This window comes from Leptodactylus fuscus, chromosome 3 (assembly GCF_031893055.1).
Source record: "Leptodactylus fuscus isolate aLepFus1 chromosome 3, aLepFus1.hap2, whole genome shotgun sequence".
Lineage (NCBI taxonomy): Eukaryota > Metazoa > Chordata > Amphibia > Anura > Leptodactylidae > Leptodactylus > Leptodactylus fuscus.
The window spans coordinates 177,783,315-177,798,193 of record NC_134267.1 but is presented as its reverse complement, the minus strand read 5'-3'; the positions used below and the strand labels follow the sequence as shown (position 1 = coordinate 177,798,193).

Below are 14,879 nucleotides of genomic sequence, written 5' to 3'. Positions count from 1 at the left end.
ATTTTTTGCTTCAAAATTTTTTATCACTGAAAAACACCCAAAAATTATTTGTATTACAGGTACAAAAAAATGTAAAATGTGTAAAAAAAAAGATATTCAAAAGTGTCTTTATACCCAGATCATTTTTTCACTTAATGCAAACGATCTCCTAGCTTAATACAATAGTCTACAATATAAGACAGGTGCACAATTCCTTGGCTCTTGACAACTAGAGCTGGTGTCCTCCTTCTGTTATTCCACTTGATACCGTGTTGAACACCTGCGGAGGACATCAGGCACTTTGGTAGTCAGTAGATCTGTAAAGATTTAATTTTCATTGTGACTGACTAAGAAATCGGAGTACCTGCTTATTGGGGTATTTAGGGATTTGTATTATTGTATTCTGTGTGCCTTCATTCAACTGTTTGCTGGGAGTTTGTTCTTCTATATAACGTGATCCATTAATTTGCCTTTTATCTCATGTAGTGTATGAATAAGTGCTTGTTCACATCTGCGCCCGGTCTCCGTTCATTCAGGTTTCCGTTTCCAGCACAAAATGGAGCAGGAGACGGAAACCTGCAGGACTCTTTCATACCCATTCATTTGAATGGGTTTGAAAGATGTCCGGCTGTGAGCGCTGGTGAGCGTTTTATGTTCTCCCCCGCAAAAAAACAATTTTTTTAAAATCAGACACAGATTCGGACATGCAGTACTCTGTGTCCGGTTTAAAAAAAACGGTTTTGCGGTGAGAGCATAAAACGCTCACCGGCGCACACAGCCGGACCTGGTCTGACAGCTTTTCATCTTCTGCATGCAGCTCAGAACGGACTCCTGCCAATACATTGTTTTTCCTTTTTAAATTTTTTTACTTTTGGACACTTGAGCCATCTTAATTTGCACACGTCCTGTTGAAGAATCTGGAGCGTGGTGGCATAGGTTGGAGACTGGAGCACACTTTGTATGATGTGCCAATAAGGGTAAGTTCAAACGGAGTATTTTGGTCTCGAACCTGAGGCGGAGGCCGCCTCAGGTTCGAGACCAAAATCCGGGTAGCCATGACTGAAAGCCGGTGCATTGCAACGGCATCCAGCCGCGCACTCCGCTCCAGATTAGGTCCAATGAATGGGCCTAGTCCGGAGGAGGGTGTATCTTCAGGCCGAATCGCAAGGTGAAATGGCCTGAAGAATGGCCTGAAGAAAGCCAGCTCCCGAAAAAAGCTCCTGAGCGATTCCCATTGATTTCAATGGGAGCCGTCTTTTTGGTCAGGATTTTGAGGTGGATACTGCCTCAAAATCCTGACCAAAAAACTCTGTGTGAACTTAACCTAATACATTTCTTCACATGTCTTTATGTCATATATTGCCACTCGTATGATAGCATGATGCTTAATATTCTTTTGCATGTATTTGCTTTAGTTAGTGTAGTTGTGCTGATATTAGGTTATATGCTGAACAAGAATATCATCATTTAACCTCATTTTTAGGATTTTTATTATTCAAGCACTGAACTGTTACATCTTACTTAGGTATACCTTTACTTGTGGTGGAAATCTAACCGGAGAGACAGGAGTACTGGGAAGTGAAGGGTTTCCTGGAGTCTACCCAGCCAACAGCAAGTGTACATGGAAGATTACAGTAGGTTCATGTTTCTTTTCACATCCATTTACTTGGTCATTTTAATATATTTCAGTTTGTCGGTACAGAAGCTATAATGACCTTGTCCATAGACAAAGGTTTCTGATCAGGTTGTTGACAGAGGAAACATGAGGTCAGATGTTTGTAAATAGAAACTTACAGCAGGACCACAGAGGTCATTGACCTTTAATGCCATGGCCAATTTTCGTTTTTGCATTTCTATTTTTCCCTCCCCCCATTTCAAGAGCTATAACTTTTTCATTTTTCAGTTCACAGAATAAGATGATGACTTATTGTTTGTGAAACAAAATGTACTTTGTAATGGCGCCATTCAATATCCTGTGCAATGTACTGGGAATAAATTCAGAATGAGATGGAGTTGGAAAAAAAACAGAATTGAGCCAACTTCTTATGGGTTTAATTTTTACGGCATTCACTATGTGGTAAAAATGGCGTGTTACCCTTTATTCACATCTGCATTCGGTATTCAGTTCGGGGGAATCCACATGGGGACCCCCAAACGGAATACCGAACGCAACTGCAAGCGGTGTGCAGTGAAAGCACACAGACCCCATAGACTATAATGGGGTCCGTGTGCTTGCTGCACACTGCCCACACGAATCATGCGGACATGAAAATAGATTGTGAACTACTTTCCTGTCCGCATGATCCCTGCGGAGATCAGACGGCAAGCACATGGACCAACGCAGATGTTAACAAGGTCTTACCTGTATTCTGTGGGTCAGTACGATCATGGCAATATTTATGTATATGGAGCTGGGTAAGGTGTCTTTTTATGTGGGACAAGATTTTTATTGATACCATTTTAGGGAAGTTCTGATGATTTGATCACTTTTTATAGGAGGCAAAAAATTGAAAAAACAGTCATTTGGCGATTTAGATTTTTTTCCCCGCTACACCATTCACCGAATGGGATAAATATTTTATATATTATGCAGCCTTGTATGAAGAGTTGAGATGAGCGAACACTGTTCGAATCAGCCAATCCGAACAGCACGCACCCATTGAAATGAATGGAAGCACTTGTGACGCCGGCCGCTGGCAAAGTCAGCGTCACAGGTGCTTCCATTCATTTCTATGGGTGCGTGCTGTTCGGATCGGCTGATCCGAACAGTGTTCGCTCATCTCTAATGAAGAGAGCTCAGCTTCTGACCTCTCTCCATATACCCCTTTAAACCCAATTACGTACATGTATGTGATTTTGCATGAAGGGTTAAATGGCAATGTGTGTTTTTCAGGCAGTAGGAACTAATTATATTCATCAGGTAACTGTTGGCCCAACCTGTTGATCATCTGTAAGGAGAAGGTTTTGTTTGCAGAGAACACATTCTTGCTTGGCCAAGCCAAATATTGCTATCCTTGAGGTTAACCCAGCGAAATGCAGCAAAAAAAACAACAACCTGTTTCCATTGCGTTCTCACAGAATTTTCCTCTGTGGACTTTCTTCCCTTATTATGCCCATTAGCAAAATGTCAGCGTTTCTGCAGGTATAATTGACATGCCGTGATTTTCATGACAATTTTTTTGAAAATGCTGCTTTTCTGCTACAGATTTTTTTCTGCAATGTGTTATTGGGATTAGACAGAATCCCATTCATTTTACAGGTACTATACAACTCTGCATTTTGGCAACGCAGAGCTTTAGCCTGAGGCCTCGTTCAAATCTGCATGTGTAATCTACCGACTACCGAACGCATTGGCAAGTGGTGTACAGTGGAAGCACACAAATCCCATAGACCATAATGGGGTCCGTGTGCTTTCCGTACAGTCTCCGCATGGAACATGCAGACAGAAAAGTACTTTGTGATCTACTTTCATGTCCTCATGCCTCGTACGGAGACCGTGCGGAAAGGACACGGACTCCATTATAGTCTATGGGGTCCGTGTGCTTTCACTGCACACACCTTGCAGACTCCCCGAATGGATTACTGAACGTAGATGTGAATGAGGCCTGAGGCTAAGACCCCACAGAAGGTCCCGCAGCAAAAAAGCACTGCAGGAAAAGCCGTGGCGGCAATGCATCACAGTTCTTTCCGCAGCACTTTAGACAGTAAGTTTGCAGAGTTTTCCTCTGTGGACTTTCTGTTGCAATTATATCTATAGGGAAACCGCCAACATTTCCGTAGGTATAATTGACATACTGCGCTTTCCAAAATCTACATGAAAGTAGATCACGAAGTACTTTTCTGTCCGCATGTTCCGTGCGGACCCCACGCGGAGAGCACACAGACCCCATTCTAGTCTATGGGGTCCGTGTGCTATCACTGCACACCGCTTGCCAGTGCGTTTTGTATTCCATTCGAGGGGTCTCCGTGCGGACTCCCCGAACAGATAACCAAACGCAGATGTGAACGAGGTCATATCCACTGGCAATCGATTATGACAAAAGTCACCACTAAGAGGGTTAGATAATTTTTTTTAATTATTTTATTTATTTTGCAAAAAATTTGAACTTTTATTTCTCTACAAATTTATGTATAGCTAACTAAAATACATTATTCTTCAGTCCAGCTCAATCCCTAGAAGGGATACAATTGTATCCATTTCTCAGCTGAGAAGTATATACCAGTAATATGGTAATTCCAGATAACCCAAAAAAATCCCAATATTAGATTGAGTTCTGGTATGCTGATGAATCAGAATAAAAAGGAATTTATTTATGATGACGCGTTTCGGGGTTCTCTGGTACCTCACACGTACCACCCCTTCATCAGATCTCTCGGAGTTCCAGAATGTTTGCCATCATTCGGCAAACATTCTGGAACTCCGAGAGATCTGATGAAGGGGTGGTACGTGTGAGGTACCAGAGAACCGTGAAATGCATCATCATAAATAAATTCCTTTTTTTTCTGATTCATCAGCATACCAGAACTCATCTTTACTTAAGGGAGCACGCTTTTGGTATTTTTTGGGGGTATATCTCTCAATCACTGTGCTGTGATTTCTTTCGACCTTAGAGTCGTAAACCATAGACACAGCCCCACGTTTTTCAGCTTACATAGCTTGATTACGTACCAAAAAGGCGTGATACAAGTTGACTTATTTCTGGAGTCCACAAGGACTTATATGTATTCTCATATGTACCTAATTTTTAATTAGCGCGGCCACGCTTGGTAATTTTATATATTTTGGTTTCAATATTAGATTGAAGTATGGCACAGTTTTTAGGTACCAACAGTTTTTTCTTTTTCTCGGAGCAAAATAAAAAGAGGCTAGAAAATAAATGAGAAAAGTAAAGCTAGTTATATCACAAAGAGACATGTTCTAACTATAAATGAAGAAGAAAGACCGATGGATGCGAGGATAAACTGCGCTACTCTCTTGAGATAAAATACGTTCTTTATTCCGCTTTTCTTAAAAACACTCCATGACATTAGATTTTTGTACAATGTACATGAACCTTAATTATTGAATATTGAGACAATTAGCAGATTTCTAATAAACTCCTTTGCATAAGGTGTTTTTAAGAAAAGCGGAATAAAGAACGTATTTTATCTCAAGAGAGTAGCGCAGTTTATCCTCGCATCCATCGGTCTTTCTTCTTCATTTATCGTTCCCTAAAGGGTATTTGGATGTTATTACTGCTGCTGTAAATCTCCCTTGTGTTTGGTACACGATCTTTTCAAATATATTTAAGTGTATATTTGGGAATCATCTGGGTTGCTCGGTATATATATATATATATATATTTTCTTGTTAGTATGTTCTAACTATAGAGCCAAGTGTAGCTGTGATCTCAATACTCTACCCATAGCTGCATACTTTAACTTTTTTACTTTGTTTGGAAACCTGTTATTCCCAGAAGGTTACAGGGATAAAGATGACTCAACCGCCTATAGGACATGACAGCAGTGATGACTACAGATTCCATAGATAATGAAATGTCTGTTTTTTCAATCATGAACCAGTTGCTAGCATGAACCCCATGAGTCATATCAGTAGGAGACAGCAGTGTGTGTCTCCCTCTGTCTTACCATCTGCCATCATTGTGAATGACATTGTGAATACTATATTAAGCCACAGAATTGCAGTGAGTTTTAAAGAATTTTTATTAAAAATTGTGAAATTGTATTTTAAATATTAGAGCTAAAACACAAATTTCTAAATATACTTGTGTTTTATCAGAGGCTGTAGGAAAAACAATATCCCTGTAGTACGGAATAGGAGGAGGACTTTGTATGCAATAATAATAATCACAATGATAATACATTAGCATTTTACAAATCATATGGTTAATGTACGGAGTAAATGAGAGAGATTACAGAACAATAAATCAATTTGTACATTAGGAATGAGGTCCCTAGAGAGGGGGGTGACAGAACAGGTAGCAGAGATGACATAGGAGGTAGCATTACTTATATGGTGGTCTGTTTTTATAATAAAGGTTGTTTTAATTACACAAATAAATAAAGCTGTATGAGCCGTCACCAGCTGAGTACTTTTATGAAGAGATCAAATGTGCTTGAGAGTATAAGGCTGCAGAATGATAAGGCAGCATTTCCTGTAGGATAATGGGGTGTATGAAGAGAGGAGGGTTAGATTTAGGGAACCTAACTGCAGAAGGATTTAGATTAGGAATTGTGATAGGCCACCCTGGAGAGATGCATCTTTTCAAAGTGCTTGAAACTGTAGATGTTGTGAGTCAATCTTATTGTCTGGGGTTAAGCATTCCAGAGAAGTGGTGCAACTTGAGAGAAATCTTGGATCTGGGAGTGGGAGGTTTTGATAATCAAGGATATTAGTCTTAGTTCATTGGCTGAATGGATAGCACAGGTTGGGTGATAGATATGAGGGATATGAAATGTAGAGAGGTGCTGTGTTGTGTAGATTCTTGTGGAGGAGGGTGATAAGTTTATATTGTATTCTGTATTGAATAGGCAGCCAATGTATTGACTGACACAGACCGGAGGCATCGCTGTAACGTTTACACTGATAGATGAGCCTGGCCTCTACATTCAGAATAGATTGTAGAGGGGAGAGTTAAGTGAGGGGAAGACCGATTAGTAATGAGTTACAGTAGTCAAAGCAAGAGTGACAATAAGGGTCTTTGATGTTTCCATGGTAAGGAAAGGGTGGATTCTGGAGATGTTTTTAAGTGATTGGATATGATGGGTAAAGGATAGGTGTTAGGGAATTGCTTAGATGACAATTCCCTAGTAGCTGCTGGAGAATCCTGGAGGAAGGGGCACAAGAGACAGTGAGCCCTGAGCTGAAGCCCCCCACTGTCCCTTCCTCTTGCTAGGCCCTATCCTATGTAATAGGCAGCAACTTGGAGATGATGCCTTCCTATATATGTGACACACAAAACGCAGACAAGACAAACAACAACAAAGGGAGGTCAGGTAGCCAGGATTCGGTAACAGTCGAGCAATGCGGTGCCAAATCAAAGTCCAAAAGAATAGTCAACAGGAAAAGCCAAGGTCAGGATAAAGAATACAAGTAAAATAACAGCAAGAGAAAGCCAGCAAGCACGAGGCAATAACAGGCACCAGTGTGAATGTGAGCCAAGACTAAATAGGGGAGGATGAACCCGCCCTGGACCTGACAGGAAGACAGGCTGTCAATCACAGGGCAACACCAAATTTAACTACTTCATGGACAGAGGCAGACAAGGGCAGAAGACGGGTGTGGTGCAAATTCAATCAAAGAACTAGAGCGGTGTTCACACAGTGCAACCCAAAACTCTAAGCGAGGAACTAAACTGCACACGCCTCCTGCACCGCCACATGTGAGCAGAGGGTGGCGCAGTGACCTGAACAGGCAGAGATGTTACAATAGGTCAAACATAACCCTAAGGCAGCAGGCATGCTCCCTTGGTGTTATGGTAAGACTGCAGCCTGAATACAGGTTTATCTGGATTAGGTTGGTTAGTAGATAGTGGAAACCTGCAGTAGTTCAGTCTTTAAAAGATTCAGTTTCAGATAGATGGGAGATGTTTGAGACTGCAGAGAGACATTCACTGGTGTTGTGTACTATTGCAGATGTTACTAGAAGAGGTACATAGTTGGGTGTCATCAGCGTAAAGATGGAAAAGAAAGTCAAATCTGCTGATGGTTGGTCCAATAAAAATGTCTGAGAGGTGTTACGCTAGGTTCACACCTGCGTTCGGGTCTCCGTTCTGTGCTTTCCGTCTTCTACATGCAAGAAGACGGAAAGCACAGACTGGGTCCGGCCGTGAGCGGCGGTGAGCGTTTTATGCTCTCCGCCGCGAAACCGGTTTTTATTAATCCGGACACAGAGTACTGTATGTCCGACTCTGTGTCCGGATTAAAAAACCCTGTTTCGCGGCGGAGAGCGCAAAACGCTCACCGCCGCTCACGGCCGGACAGCTTTCTCACCCATTCAAATGAATGAGTGAGAAAGAATCCTGCAGGTTTCCGTCTCCTGCCTCTGTTTTATGCAGGAAACGGAAACCTGCAGAACGGAGTGCCGGGCGCAGATGTGAACGAGCCCTTAATGTTACGTAAGATTCCTACGTATATGATGGTTTGGTTTGTTCTGTGAAGCAGAGAATATACTGATGGTCAGAAAGTGGGCGAGAAGAGTTAGTAAATTTAGAAAGTATAAGGAGTCAGAGGAATACCAGATAAATCATGTTGCCGCCTTTGTGTGTGGGAAAAGAGGTAAGTTGTAAAAGACCAAAAGAAGTGGTTAGTGAGAGAAACTGGGAGAAAGCTGTGGGACAGGTGTGTTAATGGGGATGTCACCCACGATGAGGGAAGGAATTTCACCAAATAGAAAGAGGTGATGCAATGATTCTATATAGAGATGAGCGAGTACTATTCGAAACTCCAGTTTCAAATAGCACGCACCCATAGGAATGAATGGACATAGCCGGCAGCCAGCCGCTTAAACCCCGGCAAAGTCAGCGTGCCGGCCGCTTCCATTCATTCCTATGGGTGCATGCTATTCGAAATGGCCGTTTCGAATAGTACTCGCTCATCTCTAATTCTATAGTATTTAAAGCAGAATAATAAATTCACTTACCTCATGACATATGACAGTTCCTGCTGCAGTGTGTTTACGCCAATGTCAAAGGTAGATTTGGCAAGAATAGGAAACATAAAGGAAGAACTTATTCTCCTTCCTGCCTGACCACTGCTTTAGTGCAAAAAACTGCAGCAGAATCTGCAACAGACGGTGTGTGACTGAAGCCTGGTCACTGGACTAGACAAATTTACAGGAGAGCTAGGAGAGCTGTAAATACTGTAAGGGCTCACTAAAATGACTTATGACCACGTTCACTACATTTATAATCATTCAGTGCATTAAGTGACTATCATCGGCCAAGCCCAGATGATATATATGTGCAGTGACATTATTAGCACCATAGTCATCATATGGCTGACCATTCCCTGTGGTTTCCCAGTAATCCATCACAAGAAGGAATGAAGGGAGTCACTGTCCTGTACACTTTTTTTTTTTTTTACAAAGGTTTTGATTTTAGCGATGGAAACTTACCAGAGAGGTGATGAACATATAATGAAGGTGATGTTACACAACCCACACAATTGCCATGGCAGGCTGGAGACAAACGGAAGCCGGGTTTCTGGAGAATTAAGGATTGGTTGGCATAATATCAACCATTACTCCAACAGGGAGCAGCAAATTGTTATTCTATGGAAGCACTAAGAGCGTATAATTATACAGTGTGGAGGCCGTAAGGGCCATTATACTATGGGGACACTAAGGGTATATTCACACTGAGATTTCTGCAGTGAGAAAAGGAATTAGGAGACGTTTTTTGACACTTTATTTTACATGATGTGTTTTTTGACAGTTTTTGTCACAGTTTCTCGAGGTGTTTTTTACTTCAGCACACTGTATGGATCTGGAAACTTCACTTTAGAAAAACAGATTTTCAAAAATCCATCAAAAACCGCTTCAAAACCACATGTACTTTTTTCTGCTTCCCATTGATTTCAAGGGATTTTTCAAGGCAGAATTTGTCTGAAGAGATGTCATATCGATTTTTCTTCATCTACTTTATTTTTTATGAATGGGAGGCAATTTTTAGGGTAAGGCCCCACGTAGTGGACTGCAGCCAGAAAGCACTGCGGGAAAAGACATGGCATCAGCGCATCACATTTTTTCCCGTAGCGCTTTTCACATGCTTCCATTATTCCTATAGGGAAACCACTGGCGTTTCCATAGGTATAAGTGACATGCTGCAATTTCCAAAAACATGATGATTTGATAAATCCCAGCAATTCCACTGCTATTTTTTCCCAATATGTGGATGGGATTCCCTTTGCGGCAAGTTTAAAACAGCATGGTTTTTCTTCTGCATGTACGACAAGTAGAGTCCCAACCTTATGGAGTTTTATTCTGGGTAAGATCCATAAGGGGTATTCTTAAAAAAAAGTCTTTGATTTGAGGGTTCCCAGACAAAACCCTTAAAGGGCCTCTATCAGCAAAATTATGCTGATAGAGCCCCACATATGCGTGAATAGCCTTTAAAAAGGCTATTCAGGCACCGCAAAAGTTATATTAAACTACCACCCAGCATAATTTTGCTGATAGAGCCCCTTTAAGGAGCGACAAATCTTTTCTGTATATAATTATTATAATCCCTGAAAAATCCTCTTTGTCTGCCCCGATGTATATGAGCCTGCACTTTACACAGAATAGCTACAAAGAAACACATAAGTTAACTATTGCATCTTGACACTCAGATACTACAGTACCTGCGTAAGATCTTATGGAAAATGTTAGGGCATCATTTATTGTTTTTGGACTTTTCTTTCCTGTGATCTAAGTAGGTTATGTCGCTCTGTTTGTGCATTTATGGACTATGGGGTGTGTTACCTTCGGCACTTTCAATACTATATGATTGGTCCGTATTGTGAGTTATTCCATAGCATGCTCTTATTACCAGAATCCAAAAGTTGAGCTGAACAAAGTCACAGCTATTTCAGACTACAGGGTACCATGAAATAGAAAGAAGCAGGTGTCCCCCTGTGCCCTGGGGGCACATGTTGTTTGGCTGCACAGGTGGTATGTCCGTCTTGGTTGCCATATCTTATATTTACAAGTTTCCAAACCTTGAACATGTAAACCCATGAGAACAGAATGGAAATGAGCTATGTAAATGCCTTCTGTTTTATAGAGACATTACTGAGTATTACATTACTGAGTAATCTCCAAATGATCACACTTTATGTTCAGGGATATTTGGAAATATGAATCCAATTCATTGATGATATTGATATAAGCTATTTGTAATGTTGCTATAATGTTTGTTGGTCATGGATGCCGAGAACTTCAGTTTGCTTCTCTTAGTTGTGATTAGAGAAGATCCCAAACTGTACAAATCATTCCCATGTTTCTATGATATTTGCTTTATGTTTCTCTGAGCATCTGATCTGGATCTGGAATCAATCTCATTCTGCTCACATACCCAGCAGTGAAGCATCCATGGTGTGACCTGATGGGGGTCTCCTAGCTCCATTTACAGTAAATATACCTAGACAAGTCTCTCTGCAATTTGTCATAGCTCCATTTATTACAAGAAAGTTGAAGACAGAGGATAAAGGACTTTATAGGGTTTCCGAGTATTGTTTCATTCTATCTCCTGACAGGGTCAGAAGTACATTCAACTGCAAATAAATGTGTTTCTTTTATCTTCACTTCCTTCTTATTGGTATGTTGGAGAAACATGTGGCAGATGGTACACATGACATGAATGTTCTCAATATGCTTCTTAAAAATTCAAAGGAAATTATCTTGATAAAACCCCTCAACATGACTGTATATATCTACATATAGAATATCATATTCAGAGCCACTATATGGATATACCGCTGCTGTAGATGCCTGCATCCATCATTATCACATTATTTCTTATAGGTTCCTGAGGGTAAAGTTGTTGTCCTGTCTTTCCGGTTCATCGATTTGGAGAATGACAATCTATGCCGATATGACTTTGTGGATGTTTATAATGGACATGCTAATGGACAACGCATTGGAAGATTCTGCGGCACCTTTAGGCCAGGTGCTCTTGTATCAAACAGCAATAAAATGTTGGTCCAGATGGTATCAGACGCTAACACGGCAGGAAATGGATTCATAGCAATGTTTTCTGCAGCTGAACCCAATGAAAGAGGTAATGTATGATACGCACTTACAGTATTGTCTTGCAATAAATGCCTTTAGGTTATTTAGGGTGATTGTGATTTTTACCTATAACCTCCACCTTTACCCTGCAACTTGTAATGTTTACTTGTCTGCCCCCAGGACATTTACACATTGTATAGTTATCTTTCCCAAAGTTGTACTGGGTAACACTGGAAAATGAAGAGCATAAGTAGGAACTAGGACTAGTGAGACCAGTACAGTGTATAGTTGGACTGGTTAGATGAACAATGTAGGTATTTACAAGTTACTTGACGTCCAGACAAAGGGAATGCCTGGATACAAGGTCAGTTTAAGTACAGACAGCAGACTGAGCCGTAGTCGGGATCACATCTGGTAGTTGGTAACAAAGGAGCAGACAGAAATATAAATAAGTCAGGTCAAGATCAAGTAACATGGGTCAGAGGTCACCATCTAGGTAGGTAAGAGACAGGAAGTCCATTTTAGCAGCTTAATGTTTTTACAGACACCCTTTTGTCAAAAGGCATATGTGAATGGCATTTACCATGCCTTGTTATAAGGGCATCTGATATGGTGGATCCTCTATCCATAATCTGATGAGTTCTACAAGCTGGAGATGATGCAATGTAACGGTGAGAGTTAGCGGTGACCGGTGTAGACCAGAATAGTAGAGAAATTTCCAGAAGTTTTGTACATTTGAACAGGAGTTGTGAAGAATAGCCGAGCACGGCTGATTTAGGGGCCGTTCACATCACGCTTTTAACATCTGACTTCCATCTGTATGGCTAGCCATGGAAGCCCTCAGTTAGTAGGGCTTACAATATGACATAGGTACTGGCGATACTGAATATGGTTCCAAACCTCTTAGCAGTACCAACTTAGATGATATAATATAACACCACTAGTAGAATTACAGTAAAATATCGGCATAATTTTCCAGTAGCTGCTACATTTCCCCCCTAGGCTTATACTCAAGTCAATAAGTTTTCCCAGTTTTTTATGCTAAAATTAGGGGCTTATATTCGGCTCGGCTTATACCCAAGTATATACGGTACTTGTCAACTGAGCAGAAGCAGTGATTGATCGGGGTATTAGTGTATGTCCTGCCCAGTTTGTGATATGATTGTGTACAAAGCATAAAATATCCAGTTTAAGTGGGTTGTAACTTTCTGACAATCACAGGGTTAATTTACCATAAAATCTCATATACTGGCACTTTATATTTACTCCCCACATGGCAGAACTATTGTTTTACTCTGATCTTCTATACTGTAAATATCCTGACTGACCCCCTTGTATAATTGTAGGGGATCAGTACTGTGGGGGTCGGCTAGACAAACCTTCTGGAACCTTCAAAACACCCAACTGGCCCGACCGAGATTATCCTGCTGGTGTTACATGTTCATGGCATATTGTGGCTCCGAAACATCAGGTGAGACACAAAATAATTATATTTATTGTTCTTAACAATCTTTGGTAAATCTTCGAGTATATACTTAATCTCTCCGTCTCTGGAGAGGAGGGAGGAGGGCTCGCCTCCTGAATACAGTGACCCAGACTTTGATTTATATTGTTTGTATCACTGTTATATCTAAAGGTAGATATGTACATTAGAAATGTAGGCCAAATGTGTAAGGAGACTCCCGATATCCCCTGACTGATGACACTGGGAGAAAGAATTACCAGATGCCTGATCCCTCTGTACTTATGAGTGCCATGAATTCATTAGGACAATGTTTGTCCAGCAGATACTGGGCTGTATGGTCACCTTTACAATGTGTCTTGTAGACATTGACCACCACAGGCATTATGTTTTCCCTGTTTTCTATCTCTCTGTAACCAGGATAATATAGACCTGCTACAATCTGTAATGTTCACAACCAACCCATAATAAGCTGTTCAGGCCCAAACTCATCCACCTCTTAGTATTAAGACATGAATATGTATTTTCACCATATCGCCCGGAGTCCGTTCTGAGCTTTCCGTCTTCTGCATGCAGAAGACGGAAAGCTGTCAGACTGGGTCCAGCCGTGAGCGCCGGTGAGCGTTTTATGCTCTCCTCCGCAAAACTTTTTTTTTTAAAACCAGACACAGAGTACTGCATGCCCGACTCTGTGTCCAATTTAAAAAAAACGGTTTCACGGCTGAGAGCATAAAACGCTCACCGGTGCTCACGGCTGGACATCTGATTGTTTGGGATTGTTTGGGATTCAAGAGATGAGCTGCAGTAGCGGCACCCAGGGCGCTATCTGCTCTGTGTTAGTACAGGCGCCGGAAATTGACTCATAAAGCTGATCAGTGCAAGGGTGGCCAGTCAGTCCTCAACCAGTCAGATATTTATGGCCTATCTTTAATAGGCCATAAAAACCTATACAGTATAATAGAAAACCCCTTTGTATGTATGTGTTAGTCTACAAGCTTGTTCACACTGTGAAATAAAAGCAGCTAGTAAAGCTTCAACCATATCTGTGTCTTAAGGGTTTGTTTTGACTCTCTGTGGCAGATTCTGTTACATTTGACAACAAAACTGACACCTCAAACTGCAGTAGGATGAATGAAAAGTCATTGGGATCCGTCAGGCACCAATGATGTCTTTTGTGCCATCCGTCATTATAAACTGAAGCCACAATGCTAATGTGAACAGAACCTTAAACTGTGAAATGAACTTTTGATCATAATACAGACAATGGGGAGAATTTAGACATCTATGGCAGCAAGGAACTGGTATACATTTTAGGTATAACTCATGTGTCTATCCCTATTCTTGTAAAAAGTGTGAAGCAGGGTGCAGAAGGAACAATGTGGTGTATGTTTGGCACAAAGAAATGCTATGTGCAAAAAAAAGTGACACCTGTGCACCGATTAACCAAGTTAGTACATCCCGCCAATAACTCAGAATTGGGACAAGATAACTAATGGTGTGTTCAGAAACACCAACTTATGAACTCAGCTTATTCCTGTGAAACCTCTTTGAGATGGTCACCCAAAAATTGCACTGGAAACTGGTCTTCTTGGGTTGGTAGTCTCAAAGACGATGGCCGTATGCACAACCTATGGTAGAACTAAAAAATGTCTCGGAACAAATGCTGGTTTTGTCAATGAGGTGCTCTGTTGTAGAGGTCTCACTGTGATTCACAATGATATGGATAAG

The 14,879-nt window shown here is 41.1% G+C and overlaps 1 protein-coding gene across 1 annotated transcript in view; it reads left to right on the top strand.

Moving 5' to 3' along the window:
• PCOLCE2 (procollagen C-endopeptidase enhancer 2) overlaps positions 1–14,879 on the top strand; it is a 45,040-nt gene that overhangs the window by 13,590 nt on the left and 16,571 nt on the right. Inside the window, exons 2-4 of the mRNA XM_075268852.1 lie at positions 1,505–1,613; positions 11,483–11,738; positions 13,036–13,160. Of these exons, the coding sequence (XP_075124953.1) occupies positions 1,505–1,613; positions 11,483–11,738; positions 13,036–13,160 (490 nt within the window). The remainder of the gene's footprint in view (positions 1–1,504; positions 1,614–11,482; positions 11,739–13,035; positions 13,161–14,879) is intronic.